Raw genomic sequence first — 20643 nt, forward strand, 5'->3', positions numbered from 1 at the left:
TTGAATAGGCTGGATGAGAGAATGGAGAGAAAGAAGAAGGAGGAGAGGAGAAGGAATGTGGTAGTATGGGGGGGGGGGTGAAAGGAAAGGGGAATGGAGAGAAGGAAAAAGAGGTGATGGATCTGATGAAGGATCTGGGAGTAGATGGGAATGGGGAGTTGGAAGGGGAGATGAGGTATATAGGAGGAAGGGGGAAGGGAGGAGGTAGTGGTAAGACTGAAGTGGATGAAGACAAAAAAGAGGATAATGTTGAGGAAAGGGATGATTGGGGCAAAAGTATAAGGGTGGAGGATGATCTCACGTGGGAGGAGAGTAGAATTAGGAGGAGCATAGGGGACAGAGCAGGAGAGGAAAGGAGAAAAGGAAAGAGAGTGAGGATAGGGTATGGGAAGATTTGTATAGAGGACGAATGCTGGGTTTGGTGCGAGGAGAGAAATGGGCTGTTTAGGAGAGGGGGGAGATAGGAGGTGGTCAGGGAAGACAGAGGAAAAGAGGAAGTAGACGAGGGGGGAGAAGGTGGAGAAAAGGAAAATGGGGTTTTGAGGAGGCTGGAGGGAGAAGGTTGGAGAATGAGAGAGAGGGCGGCAGTGGAGGGGAATGATAGAGAGGAAGGAAAGGAGGAAGAAGGAAAGGAGGGAGATAGGAGGGGTAGGAGAAGGATGAGAGGGACTAGGAGCTGTGTATTCTGGAACGTGGCAGGTTTAGGAGAGAATGATAGGTGGTCCTGGGAGGATATGAAGGAGTGGGACAATGTTTTTAATCGAGACATGGGTGGAGGAAAAGGGATGAGGTAAAATTAGGAAGGAGATGCCAAAGGGATACAGGTGGGTAAAGCAGTGGGCGTACAGAGAAAATAGAAAAGGCAGGGGCAATGGAAGGAATGATAGTTGGGATAAGGGAAGATTTATGGCAGGAGGGATAGAAGGAGGTAGTGGAAAAGGACGATGTAGTAGTGATTAGAGTAAAGGGAGAGAGTGGGACGGAATACAGAATAATTGGGGTATATGTGAGAGAAGGGGGGGGTGGGTAAAAGCGGAGGAAAAGATAAGAAGAGAAGTGGATAAGGGAGGAGGAGAGAGATATATATAATAGGAGGAGATTGGAATGCGAGAACGGGAACGCTAGGGGGAGTAAGAGATTTAGAAGGGGAAGAGGAAAGGGGTAGGATGTCAGAAAATAAGGGGGTAAATGGAGAGGGGAGGAGGATGGTGAGGATGCTGGGGGATTTTGGACTGGGGATAAGGAATAGGGGAATAGAGGGGGATAGAGAAGGAAGAGCGACGTATATAGGAAACGGGGGGAGCTCGGTTATTGACTATGTAGTGGGGTGTGAAGGAAGTGGAAGGAGATGGTAGGCATGAGAGTGTTGAATAGGACGGAATCGGATCATATGCCGATAAGGCTTGAAATGAGATTAGAAGACAGAGGCAGAGAGTCGAGGAAAAAAAGAAAGGGGGGTGAGGAGATGGGATGAGGGTAAGGAAAAGGATGTAAGGGAAAGGTTGGAGGGAGAATGGGTGTGAGGAGCTGTGGGAAGAGATAAAAGGGACGGTGGAGGAAGTAGAGCTGAAAATAGGAGAGAAAGTAGGAGAGGTGAAAAAGAAAAGTGGGATAGTTTGACGAGGAGTGTAGGGAGGCCAAGAGGATACTGAGAGGGGAGTTGAAGAAATGGAGGAGGGGATAGTTGGGGAAGGAGAAGTATGTAAAAAGTATGAAGGAGTACAGGGAGTTGCGTGAGGGAAAGAGAGAGGAAAGAAGCGAAGTGTTTAGGAGGGAGATAAAGGGTATTAGAACGGAAGGGGAAATATGGAAGCTGCTGAGAAAATGTAGGGTAAGAGAGGAAAGAAGGGAAGATGAGATAGGTATGGACAAATGGAGAGAGTATTTTATGAGCTTGTTAGGAGGAGTAGAGGGAAGGGTGAGAGAAGGGTGGGGGAGGGAGATGAGGAAGAGGGGGGATGACGGGATAAGTATGGAAGAGGTGAGGAGAGCGGTGGAGAAAGTTAAGAGAGGAAAGACTGCAGGGGTTGATGGAATAAAAAATGAAGTATGGAAATGTGGAGGGGAAAGTGTGATGGAAGGTTGTGGAAGGTAATAAATGGGGTGTGGGCAGGAGAGGGATGGCCGGAGGACTGGAAAGTGGGAGTCATTGAAGCAATTAAAAAGAAAAGTAAGTGGAAAAAGGTGGAGGAGTACAGGGGAATCATATTGATGTGCACGGCAAGCAAAGTGTATGCGAGCGTTTTGGAGGAGAGGTTAAAATAGGAGATGCGCGAGAAGGGAATAATCGTAGAGCGGCAGGCAGGTTTTAGAAAAGGAAGAGGAGCAATGGATAATATCTATGTGCTGAACTATGTAATTGGTAGGCAAGTACAAAAAAAGGGAGCTAGTCTGGTAGCTGCATTCTTAGATTTAAGGGCGGCATTCGATATGGTAAACAAGGTGTTATGGGAGATTTTGGAGAAGGAAGGGATAAGTGAGAGTTTGAAATGGGGAATAAGGGATTTCTACAGGGAAACTAGATGTGAGGTGAGGGTGGGCAGGGAAATGAAGAGGCAGTTCTGGACAGCAAGGGGGATGAGGCAGGGTTGTCCTTTCAGCGCGAAATTGTTCATATTGTATATAGCGGAGTTGGAGAGGAGGTTGGAAAGGATGGAAAAAGGAGGGGTGGGATTGGGTAATACGAAGATTTTTGTGTTGCTTTATGCGGATGATATAACGTTGGTAGCGGAAGATGTGAGGGGTTTGAGGTTGATGATAAAGGAGGGAGAGAAGTTTATGGCGGAAATAGGTTTGGAAGTAAATGTGGAGAAAACAAAGGTAATGAGATTCGGGAAGAGGGTGAGAGGAGAGTTGAAGGTGGAGGAGGGGGAGTATAGAGAAGATAAAGGAATTTAAATATTTAGGCTACGTAATAAGAAGAAATGGGGCGCAGGAAGGACAGTTAGAGGAAAGAGTGAGGAAGGCAATGGTGGTGCTGAGGGAAGTGTGGAGAATAGGGAAGAGGCTTTTTGGAAGGGACGTGGGCAGGAGGATGTGGCTTAATGGCAGACTGATTTGGCCGGTGCTGTCATTCGGAGTGGAGATATGAGGATGGAAGGAAAGGAGAGGTGTGGAACGGCTGAATGAGAGGAGGATGAGATGGATATTGGGGGTGGAGGTAGAGACACCAGGGTACATGGTGAGGAAAGAGGTGAAGAAAGGAAAGTTAAGGGTAGAGGCAGCAAGGAGAGCGTGGAAGTTTAAGGAGAGGTTAAGGAAGGGTAGAGGGAGCAAGTGGGCGAGGATGTGTTTGATGGAGATAGAGAGTGGAAGAAGGGATGGGAAAGTAGGGTCTAGGTGGAAATGGGAGAAAGCAAGTTTTTTAGAGGGGTATGGAGAAAGAGAGGTGGAGAGAGAGGGAAGGAAAAGGGAAGACGAAAGTGAGGGGAAGTGAGAGAGGATAGGAGTGATGAGGATGGAGGAGGAGAAAGTTTTGGATAAAATTGTGAACAGCAGGGATACAATAGGTGGTATAAGGAGGTGATGATGAAAGGGGAATCGAGGTACTTAAGGAATAAGGGAGATGAAAAGAGGAAGAGGAGGATAGCGAGATTTAGGCTGGGAAATGAGATGAGGGAAGGATGTGCAGAGTATGTGGGTGGAGAGTACAGAGCTGGGAACATGTGTTGGAGGAATGTAGGGGTGGAGAAGGTATAGGGATTGGGGGAGTGGGGGATAGAATCAGGGAGATACTTAGGGATGATGGGGAATGCGATAGTTGGATAAGGGAGGAAATCGAGAGGAGGAAAAGGATGGAAGGAGGAATGGATGATGTAGGAACGAAGTCCGGTATGAGTGTAGAGTTTGAAGGAGGAAGGTTGGAGGATAGGATAAAGGAATGAATGGTCTCTCTCTCTAAGGTGTGAGTAGATGACGGGTGTGACATAAAGAAGGTGGAATGTGGGCCACGATGTCCCACATTAGTAATTAAGAATTAAATGTAAGGCGAAATGTAATAGGTATAAGGAAAATGTATAGCGAATCTATTTTAAGATTGTGACGATATGTGCATGGAGCGAGGTCCATTTGTACCCCGCAAGGGCAAATAAAGCAACTGAACTGACTGAAGCATAAATAAAGATTCAAGATTACGGGAGCGAAAAAATCATCGCAAGGAGAATCTGTTTTACCATCTAGGAAACTGCATTTACCGACTGGAACCTGACTTCAGAGTAGTGGGGGTGTGACATCAAAAGGCCGCAAGTATCCTCGCGCGCACCCCCCCCCCCCCCGCAACTCTCTCGTCACTACTTGCTGCAAGCTCACATGGAGGCTCCGATTTCCCCCACCACCACTTAGCATTTCTTGACTCCCCCTACTACCTCACAACCAGGTTGATCCGAGTGGACAGGGGGGGGGGGCAGAACCGGCCTAGCTTATGTACTTTCATCTTTTTATTTCGAAAACATGTGAGTGGGCAAAATGCCTGATTTTACCAATGAAGAGTACGTAGAGATGATGCTGATCTTTAGGGAAACTTGAGGATTGGCGGCGAAAATTTACAAGCATAGGTATCTAAATCAGAGTAATGTTTTCTAGCATTTTATAATTAATAATTCCATCATCGAGATTTTATTAAAAATAAGCAGAAAATAAATTCCGTACGGTGCTTGGATCAGGATTGTAGAACGTTAAGAGGTAATATTGATAATCGGCGTAGTTGCATGCTTATGTGTGTATGCGTGTACGACAATACGGATCGGTCGAGCAATGCAAACTTCTTTTGTTTTTCGAAAGGGAACAGTCAACGAAAGTAAAGGTAAAGTTATTTTTCCGTTGAATCAAAGCCCTGATTTATCGGTTTAAGATTGATTTATCTCAGCAATGAAGCTTTTCCGGACCTTATAGTATAGGACTTTTCGACTTAGTTTAGTCCCAAGAATATGTGGTTAAAATTAAAAGCATCATTGCTGTGTGTGATACACCCTGTATATAATATGTTTTTTTTTCATTTCTAATCAAATACTTTTTAAGGTAATAGTCTAGTTGTTTGGATCAAAAAAAATTTTTTTTCATATTTTGATAGTATATCCACATGAGAATATGGTGTATAAATTTTAAACCGACATTCAAAATATTAACAAAGATATAACATATATTCGAGAGCGCCGCATAATTGAACGCTGTAAGTTGCGCGACAGCTGCTAACGATTATTCCTCACTATTATGACTCATTACCTTTATATTTCCTTGAAGTTTCGTATACCTTTTGATATACGAAAGAATATAACCAGATATATCCGTGCTTGACACGTATGAAGAGATCTAAAGCTTATTGCACGCATCGAGGATCGACGATTAGTGTGAGCATGAAAGATCTGTTAGACAAACTTTAAACGCGTTTTTCTCGAAACCACGTTTTCTCAGTCGGCCCGGGGCATAACAGATTTTCTATTGAACTGATCGGGCTGAAATTTTTTCAGGTTGTTCTACACATCTGTAATTCTGGCCGGAACTAGAATCATTTTTTTTATCCATTATTTTTCCAGTTACAGCCCAATTTACACTAAAAAAATTGTACCATTTTTCGAAATTCGCCATTTTATTATTTTTCAACCAAATTAATTTTTTCTATTTCCGGCCAGAATGACAATCCTACTGAATAATAATCCGTTGCATATTTTTGTTTCCGATTACCCAAACTGGAGATACCTCAGGGGTCAGTAGCACATGTTTTTTTTTCACCTACTTTAAACCCATTTAATTTAAATAATATATCGTAAAAATTAAAAAAAATATTTTTTTGTGTAATTCAATATAGTATTAATAACATATAAAATTTTAAGATTTTTTGCATTTCATTTAAGTAGTTAAAAAAAATCCCGAAGAATACCCTGCAAAACCAGTCGATTTACTAGACTACTATTTTAAATTATTCTAAATATATTGCTGAGATTTCAATGAAAATGATACCAAACACAGCATCATTCGGACTAATTTTACTAATATTTACTTATACTATTTTCATATAAACGGTTGGAGGACAAATCTAATTATTTAAATAGGCCGCGCACGAGACTAAATACGGTTTGTTTTTATTTTGTGGCACATCTGCGTGCGTTTGGGAAGCACGGAATGGAGTCTCTTCCGTTTCCGCTCTCTCTTCTAGTAATGCACCATTAGCCACGTTGTGTCATAAGGGCAAAGGATAAAATTTTCGTTTTTGAAATATTGTGGGACAACGGTCCAAGAAAATATAATATAATTATATTTTATTTTACTATAATTAACAAAAAAGTTTGTATCTGTCGTGAAACTAAGTATGTTGTACTTAAATCTAGTACCTACAATTCTAATATAAACTTTCACTTTATCAGCAATAACTTTATTTAATATCCCACAAAAAACATGCTAATAACTATTTCACTCTTATTAACAACAGCTATTAGTTAAATATATTATATATTCTGCATAATATTCAATTATTTGTATTAATTGTGGTAACTTTTATTTTATATATAATTAAAAATGAATTAAACGGTTTCATAAATATTACGAATGTTGTAATGGATTCTTCTACCACGATGGGCTGATCGTGATAGCTATCTTCCTATTACTTTCGGCCGTCCTTACATTCGATAATTTCAGGGCGCCAGTTGGTCATGTAGGTGGCCAATAACCCAGCGTTAACATAGGGGTCTTACCCTACCATTCCAATCATATGCATTTCCCAATGGGCTGATTGGTAGTGCATAGAGGACGGTACGGAAGCCTGGTTTGCTCAGTGTGCTAGGTCGTAGAGAGAAGGGAGGGTCCCTTACAGGTAGCCCGAGCCTCGCGACAATAGTGTTACGTCCCTAACCAATCAATTCCGAAAAAATAAAATTATTTTATTAAAAGAAATAAGATAGTAGAATGTAATCCCATATGCCAGAATCTGCAGCCACTGTCGCCGGGACCTTATCTTTGCTACGTTTGAATCTTGCATCGTGCGACTGTAAGTCCGTGAGAGAATTATACCTCCCACTCACTCTAAGATGCTTTAATTCTTATTGGTCAAAGATAGGATAAATTCATTTTAAAAATGTTTTCATTTGCTTAGCCATCTCCCTGGATCACGATCCAGGACCCGGCGTCGACTAATTCGATTAGCTTTTAAGCAAGTGCTAACTGTACCTTCAATTAGAACAGTCTTGGAAGACTCTCTTATATTTTTTACGGTTAATAAATAAAACCCATTAAAAATCATCGAAGTCTGCTCAACTAAGTGTTATCCCTCAATACAAAAATCCTCCATCGAATTTCCTACAACTACTACCAGCTGGTAGGCAGCGGACACTGGAGCCCACAACAAAAACTGTTCCTGAGTTTACAACACAATTCAGGACATAACAATAGACAAACTCTCCCACCCACCCACTCACATATGTGAAGGGAGGTGAGGAGACGAGAACATTATCGAAATCTTTTTCTATAGGGGACTATCAGGGTGGTGCATCCCCGCAATGCCCAAGTCCGCGGTGCCATGCGCGTCGCCATGGACTTAGCGGCGGCACACGGCATGCGGCAGAAGCCTACCATACCTGCACAGGTCCCCTATGCATCGATAGCATACAGTGTGTTCGTTGAGTAGGGAGCAAGCTCACCTCACGCACACGGACACACTCATCGGTGAGCCGGTGTGGTGTACGTCCGCCTTGCGCGACGTCCCAGGCAGCGTTGCCAAGTCCGCCATGTTGGAAGATACTACGCTGTATAGTTTGTTGGCGAGAATTGAATATACCACGCAAAATGTATAGTAAGTGTGATATTCACAGAGAAGAAACGAAGTATAGTGTTTTAGGTATAATAAGCTGTCAGTGCTTTCGGACGTGTTTTGGCCATTAATCTTGCGTCGCGGCGTTGTGTAGTTAGAATCAGAGGGGCGAGGGGATTTCTAGGGAGTTTGTACGTAGCTGTCAAATGGCGCGATTAACCCTCAATTTTGTATCATCAACAAAAATAATATTTTCGGAAAACGATTGTGGAAAAGAAGGAAGGATTTTAATAAATAACAGAGAAGACAAAATATATCAGATGAGTATAAATTAATAAAAAAAATGAAAATTATTGTGAATTTTTAAGAAAATATACTTTGTGGTTATTTTTTTTTTGTTTACAGTTGAAATCCGGTTATGATGACTTTCAATTAAGGAAAAAAGTAATTACAGACCAATAAATGAAAAAGTATTAATACATTAAGCATTTCTGTACGGCCCAGTCATTTCAATAATTGTGACTTAATGTTATAATAGTGAATGTGTAAGCGATTAGTGGATATACAACAAACTCTTATTGTAAATTTAATAATCTTGTGTGACAATGTTTTAATTGCTATTATTTTAAATTAAAGTTAGTTTAATTAACATATTTTTATTTCATCCCTTTCTCAAAATTCTAAACACACATGGTAATTACCTATTTTTGTAGTAGTCATATATTCGTTAAATTACATACAAAATTACAACTGTTTTATATTTGTAAAGCATAGCTGTTTGTTGCAATGATTTTTATTATTCAATGTGAGACAAATCGCATTTGGTTTAGGTAAATGTCTTATTTATCCGCCACATCCTTCCATATCTTATGTAACATTTATTTGCCTTGTTAGTCCTTTCTTTTAGTTTTCAAAATATACGATTAATTTTTTGCTATTTTTATATACACTCAGATATAGCTATTCTATTGACTAATTAATCTTATAAATGTCAAGATGATTGGTAAACCATTGTTCTATTAAAGTTGAAGAATGGACACTTGAATTATTTTACTTATAATGTTTGGCATCTCTTCCATAGGATATCTTCTCTTTAAATTTGAGAGGATGTTGTTCTCCAATACATTTAAGGATACTGCTGAATTTATCTTGCTTTTAGCTTCAAATAATTCACATTTGGATATCCTTCCTCAATATATAATACATTTTTTGTTAGTCCTATTTGTTTGTGAAATTTATCTGTTCTAAAACCTTAATTAATCCAGTTACTAGATATATAATATATCATTTTCAAAGAATTGATATCTATCTATCAATCTTAACAATATCATAATAGATGTAATGAAATATGTATTCAATATTCAAAATAGATATCCATGCGTATAGTTGGAAAACTATTTAAAGCTGAAAACAAGATGAACTCAGCAGTATACATATACCTTTTAAAGAACTTTATCTTCACAAATATTATCAGAACATATCTCGCAGAAAAGTTGCCAAATTTTAATAGCATCATTCACATGTCCATTTTACAAATTAAACAAGATAATGGTTTAACAATCATTTCAACAATTACAAAAATAATTGCAGATCAGCAGTATTATTAGATCTGTGTGTATGTATAAATGATTAGAAAATTAATGTTATATGATATAGACTGGAAGAAAATAGTGCAACGGAGCCAAATAAATGTCGCATAAGATATGGAAGGATATGGCGGATAAATAAGACATTTGCCTAAACAAAATGCGATTTGTCTCACATTGAATAATAAAAATCATTGCAACAAACAGCTATGCTTTACAAATATAAAACAGTTGTAATTTTGTATGTAATTTAACGAATATATGACTACTACAAGAATAGGTAATTACCATGTGTGTTTAGAATTTTGAGAATGGGATGAAATAAAAATATGTTAATTAAACTAGCTTTAATTTAAAATAATAGCAATTAAAACATTGTCATACAAGATTATTAAATTTACAATAAGAGTTTGTTGTATATGCACTAATCGCTTACACATTCACTATTATAACATTAAGTCACAATTATTGAAATGACTGGGCCATACAGAGAAGTGCTTCATGTTTTAATACTTTTTCATTTATTAGTCTATAATTACTTTTTTCCTTAATTGAAAGTCATCATAACCAGATTTCAACTGTAACAAAAATAAAATAACCACAAAGTATATTTTCTTAAAAATTCACAATAATTTTCATTTTTTTTATTAATTTATACTCATCTGATATATTTTGTCTTCTCTGTTATTTATTAAAATCCTTCCTTCTTTTCCACAATCGTTTTCCGAAAATATTATTTTTGTTGATGATATAAAATTGAGGGTTAATCGCGCCATTTGACAGCTACGGACAAACTCCCTAGAAATCCCCTCGCCCCTCTGATTCTAACTTCCCCTCGCCAAGACTCAAGATTAGTGGCCAAAACGTAGTATCCCGCAAGGACAGAAACTGTAGCGTAGGATCCCGCAGTGAACAGAAACTATAGCGTAGGATCCCGCAGGGAACAGAAACTGTAGCGTAGTATCCTAAGGATACTACGCTATAGGAAAATTATACTACGGTAGTATAATTATACTACACTTGGCAACGCTGGTCCCAGGCCCGACTCAGTCTCTCATTTCCCCCTTCTCAGGGGACTAGAGAATTCACCTTTCGCAGGAGTCCCTGTGCCCACTTCTCCTTGTCTCAAGCCACCAAGTTACTTGGCACAGCCCTGCCTTGCTCGCTTGGTCGGCTTGGACTTTTAAGTGGAGCGCCGGTCTTTTCATCCGGTGTTCTGACGGTCCACAGGGATGTTCCTAGACGGTACTTCCTGTCCACTCGGAAACCTATGCACCGAGTCGGTAATGTAGGGTTTGAAATAACCACTACTAATCGTTAGCTTTTTCTTTAATTTCTTTATTAAATCCGGTATCTTGATACGTAACGAGAGAACCTCGTTACAATGTTTTCTGGAATCTTTTCTGTAATAAAATCAGAACTTATGCTTTAAAAAGTTTAATTTACTATTTTTAGATAGATAAAGCTACTCTATGGCAGCTCTTAAACCAAATTCTTCAGTAATTTTAAATGTTAATTAATATATTCAATTTTAGAATTATCTCAATTTGATTTAAGAAAGATATTTAAACATTTTTAATTTTGATTTCACTATGTATCACACATATAATTAATTAAAAAATACAAAATTTATAAGTCAATACTAGTAAAATTAATCCGAATAATGCCGTGTTTGGTATCATTTTCATCTTTGAAATATCAGCAATATACTTATAATAATTTAAAAAGTATTTCATTCGAAATGAATATATATATATATATATATGCATTAATAATTGCAGTAACAGATATATGACGTTTTCCCGTGTTTTGTGGTTTTATTATCATAGCTTTATTGTTCGGGTCCCAATGCTAAAGCGGGTAGCCGCGTGGTATGAGCAACCTAGCCACTGCGAAGTTGAAATCTTTTAAAAAGTTTGTTTTGGCTTTAAACAGAATCAATTTCCCCGAGTGTACGAAAAATGCAATTATTTTGCATGGAAAGGATATTATTTCTATAAAACAATTATTCGTTGCTATTTTTTTTGTTGTAAAGTTACAAGTTTCATCTCTCAATGAATGTTAACCTTTAGATAACATCTCGGTTTATCAAAGTATCTTCAACTACTTTTGTATCCTTTACGCCATATAGGAATTGTGGGTTTGCTACAATTGCAAATTGGTGTGTTACAATTGAAACCTGCGTATTGTCGAATGTGATAAATTGCAAATGCTACCATATCGGTCGATTACGTATGGAATAATTAAAATACACTTCAATAAAATTAAATTTGCATTCTAGACATATTTAGTAAATATCATCATTTTTTATAGAATTTTAACATGAATAGGATTTTTGGAAAAAATGAGACTCTCATATTGTTACACACCCACACACAAACACAATTCATTCCAGTCTTCCCTATATGAATCATTCCACACCAAATCACCGAACCCGCGAACCTGATCATTTTTTACATTCCTGAAAGTTTTGTGCCGTTCAGGACTTGTGTGTAAAGTCGATTATACGTAATTTTTTAGAGCTTTTCATTAATTCTAAAGAAAATAATGAGTTTATAAAAATTACAGGATTTTTATCATTTTCCCGGTATTAAATGCTTATAGACTTTTAACAAATAAAGGTATTCCAATGATTTAAACACCATTTATACTTCGTCTTTAAATAAGATTTCTTATAAAACAATGAAAAATTACTTTTTTATTCATAAGTTATTTTTATTGGATATTTATTGTTGTTGAAATGAATTTTATTTTTAAATTTTTCATTAATTTTTATAAGTACTAAGATAAATAACAAAACTTTGAAACCCTACGCAATCATAAAGTGATTTCTTGTCTTATTTTCGTTTAATTAAAAAATAAAATCAGTTTTATTTGAATTAAAAAATAATTTGTTTATAAAAATATTTTTTTAATGTCACTTAATGGAAACGGAGAGAAGAAAATATGATTGTTCCATAATCACAATGGGCTTAGACATTTTTTTCTTCATCATAGAATTTTCGAGAATTTTTTCAAAAATATGAAAAATGATGTGCGTTTCAGAAACCATAGATATTCAATAAAGATCACACCATGAATAACAGAGTAATTTATGCTAAATTATTTCATAACAAATTTCGATTGAAGATGAAGAAAATGGCATCTCCAGTGTTGGAGTATGTTTAATTGTTAAAAAGTTATAAACATTTAAATATACAAAACGGTTAAAAATACTGCAATTTAAAAGATTTATTACATTTTTAACGATGAGTGATAAGTTATAAAAATTTTTAAACAATCGAATTTCAATAAATACCAAATAACAACAATTCTTCAAAAAGAAAAACAGGAGAGGCCGGATCCACGGGGACGGTGATTTAAAGCAGAATACCGTACATATGAATACTATATATAGTAATACGCAATACACACGGCAGTAACTTATTAAATATTTATGCGTTTATTATAGTCAGGAAACAAAGTAAGAATAAAAACTTGATATATATAATAGGTACCTGATTGATGCAACCGCGGAAGCTCTTTTTTACCTCGAGCTCCCTAGTGACGGTAACCTTGCTTCTGTCTACCCCGCCGAGATACAACGGAGTATTGAGGGTCATTGTCCTGGCTGATCCCGGTGACCTTCCCTCGTGGTCCGCCTCGCCGTTCACTGACAGATTCGCCTCTTTAAAATCTCTGCTGACTGTGACGCGCGACCACACTTCCGGCTGTATCGGATAATCCGATTTCACTACCGCCACTCCAGAGCCAAGGTCGTAATGAAATTCGACATGGCCGTTCCTTATTATCAACGCTGCGAAATCTCCAACCCCCTCGTCGCTCTGACACGAGTACATTAAAATCCCATCTTCGTTGTCCGCGGGATTAAACCTCATAGCTACTTTCAGCCTACAATTTCACAAAGTTTCAAGTGTTTCAATTCGATTTTAAAAAATCGCAAAAAGTGCAACATGCATATCTCTTACAATCAGCATGTACACTGTGCCAAATTGATTCATGTGCTAATAACTGTAAGATTTGGAGTAAACCATACTATAGTAAAAATATGTGAAATTAGAAGAAACTATAACAAACAGTTTAGACAACTGCAAAGAATACAAGATCTTTTCCTAACAGCGGAGCATAGGAGATTCGTGTTAGTTGACTATAGCACTCGGAATGATGGAATCTGAGAGCGCTGATTGGTCAATATCATGTAGTGCCAACATGAAATGGTCCGTTACCAATAGATGAATACGAAAAATGAGACTCATCCGCCATTTTGGAGTGGAGAAGTGTTTACATGCTAGTTGTAGCAGAAAGAGGTGTGTAATGGAAAAATGTCAAATAGTGAGGTTACTAAAGTAAAAATGGAAAATAATGAATGGAAAGTAAGAATATTCTTACTTTCCATTCATTATTTTCTATTTTTACTTTAGTAACCTCACTATTTGACATTTTTCCATTACACACCTCTTTCTGCTACAACTAGCATGTAAACACTTCTCCACTCCAAAATGGCGGATGAGTCTCATTTTTCGTATTCATCTATTGGTAACGGACCATTTCATGTTGGCACTACATGATATTGACCAACCAGCGCTCTCAGATACTATCATCCTGAGCGCTATAGTCAACTCTAACACGAATCTCCTATATGCCGCCGTGAGAAAAACACCCTGTGTTTAGTATAGTCAGATATCTATAGTGGTTTAGCCATAAATCTTGCGTCGGGCGAGGGTAAGTAGGAATCAGAGGGGCGAGGGGATTTCTAGGGAGTTTGTCCGTAGCTGTCAAATGGCGCGATTAACCCTCAATTTTGTATTGTAAACAAAAATAATATTTTCGGAAAACGATTGCGGAAAAGAAGAAAGGATTTTAATACATAACAGAAAACAGAAAGTATATCAGATGAGTATAAATTAATAGCAAAAAATGAAAATTAATGTGAATTTTCAAGGAAATATACTTTGTGGTTATTTTATTTTTGTTACAGGTGAAATACTGTTATGCTGACTTTCTATTAAGAAAAAAAGTACTTATAAACAAATAAGTGCAAAAGCATTAATATATGAAGCATTTCTGTGTGGCCCAGTCATTTCGATAATTGTGAGTTAATGTTATAATAGTGAATTTGTAGGCGATTAGTGTATATACAACGAACTCTTATTGTAAATTGAATAATCTGGTATGACAATGTTTTAATTGCTATTATTTTAAATTAAAGCTAGTTCAATAAACATATTATTTTTATTGCTTCTCTTTCTCCAAATTCTATAAATACATAGTAATTACCTATTCTTGTAGTAGTCATATATGGTTTAAATTACTAACAAAATTACAACTGTTTTATATTTGTAAATCATAGCTGTTTGTTGCAATGGTCTTTATTATTCAATGTGAAACAAATTGCATAGGGTTTAGATAAATATCTTTCTGATCCGCCACATCCTTGCACATCTTGTCTGACATTTATTTACCTCCGTTGCACTATTTTCTTCTAGTCTTTAACATATAATAATAATTCTCTAATCATTTTTGCATATATACAGATCTGATAATACTGCTGACCTACAATTATTTTTGTAATAGTTGAAATGATTGTTAAACCATTATCTTGTTTAATTTGAATAATGGTCATTTGAATGATGGTATTTAATCTTAACATATGTTGGCATTATTTCTGCAAGATATTTCTTATAATGTTTGGGAAGATAAAGTTCTTTAAAAGGTATGTGTATACTGCTGAGTTCATCTTATTTTCAGCTTCGAATAGTTTTCCAACTACACGCTTGGATATCCACTTTGTGGATAAAATACTTATTTCGTTACTCCTGTTGCTAAGAATGATAGAAAGATATATTAATCCTTTAAAAATGATATATTATATGTCTAATAACTGGATAAATTAAGGATTTAGAACAGATAAATTTCACAAACAAATACGACTAACTAAATATGTATTATATATTGAGGAAGGATATCCAAATGTGAATTATTTGAAGCTAAAAACAAGATGAATTCAGCAATATACTTAAATGTATTGGAGAACAACATCCTCTCAAATATAAAGAGAAGATATCCTATGGAAGAGGTGCCAAACATTATAAGTAAAATAATTCAAGTGTCCATTCTTCAAATTTAATAGAACAATGGATTACCAATCATCTTAACAATTATAAAATTAATTAGTCAATAGAATAGCCATATCTGAGTGTATTTAAAAATAGCAAAAAAATATTGGTATATTTTGAAAACTAAAAGAAAGACCTAACAAGGCAAATAATTGTAACATAAGATATGGAAGGATGTGGCGGATCAATAAGATATTTGCCTAAACTCTATGCAATTTGTCTCACATTGAATAATAAAGACCATTGCAACAAACAGCTATGATTTACAAATATAAAACAGTTGTAATTTTATTTGTAATTTAAAGAATATATGACTACTACGAGAATAGGTAATTACTATGTGTGTATAGAATTTGGAGAAAGGGAAGCAATAAAAATAATAGGTTTATTGAACTAGCTTTAATTTAAAATAATAGCAATTAAAACATTGTCATACAAGATTATTTATTTTACAATAAGAGTTCGCTGTATATACACTAATCGCTTACACATTCACTATTATAACATTAAGGCCGGTATTCATAGTCGTTACTTATATTTAAGACCGACTTAAGCATAGGTTATCTTTTTCTAATACTGTTAGGTGAAAAAGGACAATCGATACTTTAAGTCAGACTTAAATATAAGTAACGACTATGAATACCGGCCTAAGACGAGGCATAACCGGAAGTCAATTACCGACATTGTACGAAAAAGCTAATTACGCCGTCAAAACTGAATTAATCGAAAAATCATTTTAACAAGAGTTTTAGAGCATAAGCCTGCCCGTTTGCGACTCTTCCTTTCTAAGAAATATGACAAAAATTGAAAAAAATGAATTTTTAATATATGTTTAAAACTAAACTAGGCCTTTAATTTGAAAAAAAGAGTCACGTCAAAAGAGGTCTAATATTAAAGAAAATCGCTTTATGTTCAAAGTTAAACAATGTATATTTTGGGTATAATTTGCTTTTTAGAAAAAAAGTTTCCAATCGACATTATTTTAGCCATTTTCTTGATAAAGAAAGAAGTTTTAGTTCCAAACAATTGGCGCTGGTGATCACCTTTGTCAAGTGTTCAATAAAAATAATTTATTTATTATAAAATAGATTTTTTTTTCAAAAAATAAAGAGTCACGTATCTAGAAATAAATGACAAAAATGCTCTGGAAAAGTTTCACATTTTTATTATTACTAATAAGAGAGTAATTTGCTTTTTGGTGATCAATCTGCCATATCAATCCCCTCCACTCTGCTACGCTTATGAAAAAGCAAATTCCTCATAAATTGTTTGATAAAATAATCTGCAACTTTTACAGTATATTTTGTATTGTATCCTAAATCTGCGTGAAACTTCGTGTTTTCAAAATAGATTTTTATAATAAATAACAAAGAACTTTGTATAAGGTAGTGATCGATATGCATATAGTATATGTATATTTTTTCTTCTAGCGTAAGATCTGTTCTTTTTAGCTGTTTTGCTGCAATAGTAAAATAAGTTAGAGTGAGAAATCATATGTTTGTTTTATTTCAACTAATTGTACCAGTTCGATAGTGCAATGAAAAAGAACAAACCCATAAAAGTAATCTTTTCCAGTCTTGTAAAATGTATTTCAAAGAGTTTATCTGGTTTTTTCCAGTTAGCCTGAAATCGCATTAAATAGTAAATTGCATGTCACACAAACTATACATTTGTCTGATTTCATGTCCACATTTTCAGGCTAATTGGAAAGCAAACATTCGTCACTCGAGTTGAGGCTCTAATACTACAATTTACGTAACATATACTGTAGTACTTGTCCGAGTCGAGTTGAGTTACGTAACTTAAGAGTTCAGTCAACTTTGTGTATGTACAATGTCCGGCAGAAATGACGTCCCTTGATGCGTTTAGGAACCGCGTTTCAGGATCCTTCACTGTATACTCTATTCTGCTAGGCGGAGATAGGGGAATGGAAAGCAATAACTATAGTAGTTCGTCTATCTCGCTCTAAATGCGTGAGTGCGAGAGAGAGAGAGAGAGAGAGAGAGAGAGAGAGAGAGAGCTTTATACGGCGTAGCAGGGCAAGCCAGGCGTCCAAGGCTTATTTCTATCTGTGCCATTGCCTATGGCTATCTCTCTTGCTCGGTAAGAATCATTCGTCCGTCCTTGTTTAGGTCAGTTCTACGCCAATGGATACTTTCTAAAGAAGATTTCCTCAGGCGACACCATTGAAGACTGCGATTACAGCGGGGATTTTAAAATAGTGTGCACCTGTCACTGTCAAACGTCAGTATGAAAAATTATTGTCGCTTACAGCGTTTGGTGCAATTAACATTATAAGTCTGGATTATTATGTGATATTCTGTAATGCACATATATATATACATATGTTAATTTACTTTTAATTTTTTAAACCAATTAATTATTGTCATTATAGAAGAAACTTATTTAAATATAAGAATATACTGATTTCCATTTATGTAACTTTTCTTGTAAATATAACATAATTTTAATTAATAAAATTCACTCATTTATTAATCAGACTAAGAAGAGTTATTTCTTTTAAATTTTGACATATATAGAATAATATCCTAAACTCACACTTAACTAATTATTATTATGGAAATATTTTTTTATAATCGTTACATATTGATAATATTATATCTGAATATCCTTCAATTTAAAATATCATTTACATTGAAGAAATCTTGATGAATGGTCATGAAGAGTTCGTGACTCAGTGGCTAGGTCACTTGCCTTCAAGATTAGCTCAAGCGCTTTTGTCGGTGGTTCGAGCGCCGCGGGAGATCCTTTTTTTTCATTTTACAAGCATTACTATTTTTTTTTGTAATTTTTTGGAAGCATTTCTACTGCTTCTAAAAGAATCCAAAGAATTACAAAAAAAGATAGTAATGCTTGTAAAACGAAAAAAAAGATCTTCCGCGGCATTTGAACCACCGACAAAAACGCTTGAAGTAATCTTCGAGGCAAGCAACCTAGCCACTGAGCCACGAACTCTTCATGACCATTCATCAAGATTTCTTCAATGTAAATGATATTTTAAATTGAAAGATATTCAGATATAATATTATCAATGTGTAACGATTATAAAAAAATATTTCCATAATAATAATTAGTTAAGTGTGGGTTTAGGATATTATTCTATATATGTCAAAATTTAAAAGAAATAACTCTTCTTAGTCTGATTAATAAATGAGTGAGTTTTATTAATTAAAATTATGTTATATTTACAAGAAAAGTTACATAAATGGAAATCAGTATATTCTTATATTTAAATCAGCTTCCTCTATAATGACAATAACTTATTGGTTTAAAAAATTAAAAGTAAATTAACATAAATATAAAGGGTGGAACGTTAACGCCGCACTTTCTTTAAACGGGTTATTCCTGAGACTTTTCTAAGGAAAACGCCGTTGGCCGTTTTAAAATCTAGCCACTGGTTAAGGAGATATTAAAGATTAAATTTTGTATGCAATTATTGATTTTACATATGATTGCAGTAGTATTGGTATGTACGTGTGGCAAGTGCGAGTATAAGAGAGAAGTTGCTGCTATGACGTTTCACTCTCCCTTTTTATTGATTTTTTCGGAATCGTTGAGAAGTTGCTGCCGGTTAGTTGTTTTTTTTTTTTATTGATTAGCTGGAAATTTTGAGATTTAATTCGCGTTCTCTCGCAGAAACTAACGCGTACGCGCAATTTACCTACGGAGAATCTTGGTTAACTGTTATTGTGTGCGTCCCCATACCTCTTTATTTCCGATGCCAAATAATTAATGGGCAAATCGAGATAATGTAAATTAAATTCTATGAGGATTGAACACTTTAAACCATGACTATGCTCCAGTCAATGAGCGCTCAGTTGTGCATATCTGTCGATCATTGACTGTAAGCGAGAGAAGGAAGCTATAGCCGAATTGTCGCGTCGTTGACGGTTAGCCTAATAAATGAAAAGATTGCGTAATCAAATGTTTATTTACCTGATTTTATGGAGCAACTTCAAGGATGGGCAGCATTGTAAATATGCTTCATATTGCCACCTTCAGCATCGATGCACGCCCTTGCTCGTCGGAGAAGATTTGCTTGGACAGTTATTCGGCAGAAAATGTTGTTCCAGCACGACGGAGCAGCTCCGCATAACGCGACCACTGCGAAAGGCGTGCTGCACCGCAAGTTTCCCGGCAAATGGATCGGCCGTGGTGGTCCCATCCCTTGGCCTGCTAGATCTCTCCTGATCTGAATCCATTAGATTTCTTCTTTTGGGGGGCCTTGAAAGAAAAGGTCTATACGGGAAGTTATTTAATTCGGGATCAGGAAGAACTAGCAGCGCGATTGGATGTGGCTATCACGGAGATCACACCTGAGATGGTAGCCACTGTCCAAGCAAATCTTCTCCGACGAGCAAGGGCATGCATCGATGCTGAAGGTGGCCATATGGAGCATATTTACAATGCTGCCCATCCTTGAAGTTGCTCCATAAAATCAGGTAAATAAACATTTGATTACGCAATCTTTTCATTTATTAGGCTAACCGTCAACGACGCGACAATTCGGCTATAGCTTCCTTCTCTCGCTTACAGTCAATGATCGACAGATATGCACAACTGAGCGCTCATTGACTGGAGCATAGTCATGGTTTAAAGTGTTCAATCCTCATAGAATTTAATTTACATTATCTCGATTTGCCCATTAATTATTTGGCATCGGAAATTAAATGGTATGGGGACGCACACAATAACAGTTAACCAAGATTCTCCGTAGGTAAATTGCGCGTACGCGTTAGTTTCTGCGAGAGAACGCGAATTAAATCTCAAAATTTCCAGCTAATCAATAAAAAAAAAAACTAACCGGCAGCAACTTCTCAACGATTCCGAAAAAATCGATAAAAGGGGAGAGTGAAACGTCATAGCAGCAACTTCTCTCTTATACTCGCACTTGCCACACGTACATACCAATACTACTGCAATCATATGTAAAATCAATAATTGCATACAAAATTTAATATTTAATATCTCCTTAACCAGTGGCTAGATTTTAAAACGGCCAACGGCGTTTTCCTTAGAAAAGTCTCAGGAATAACCCGTTTAAAGGAAGTGCGGCGTTAACGTTCCACCCTGTATATTGTGACGTGACCAATTCTATGCGTATTAGTGTCGTCACAAAACATAATTATAAAGAACTCCCGCACACTCTCGGATATAATCTCCTCAGTTAATACCGTAAATC

The 20643-nt window shown here is 36.2% G+C and overlaps 1 protein-coding gene across 1 annotated transcript in view; it reads right to left on the reverse strand.

Moving 5' to 3' along the window:
- The window catches only part of trol (terribly reduced optic lobes), a 668955-nt gene that overhangs the window by 356599 nt on the left and 291713 nt on the right, over positions 1–20643 (reverse strand). The window contains exon 55 of the mRNA XM_066737443.1: positions 12822–13215. Coding sequence (XP_066593540.1) covers positions 12822–13215 — 394 coding nt within the window. The remainder of the gene's footprint in view (positions 1–12821; positions 13216–20643) is intronic.

This window comes from Prorops nasuta, unplaced genomic scaffold (assembly GCF_024137725.1).
Source record: "Prorops nasuta isolate Cenicafe-Biocafe unplaced genomic scaffold, Cenicafe_Pnas_1.2 PNAS00017, whole genome shotgun sequence".
Taxonomy (NCBI): domain Eukaryota; kingdom Metazoa; phylum Arthropoda; class Insecta; order Hymenoptera; family Bethylidae; genus Prorops; species Prorops nasuta.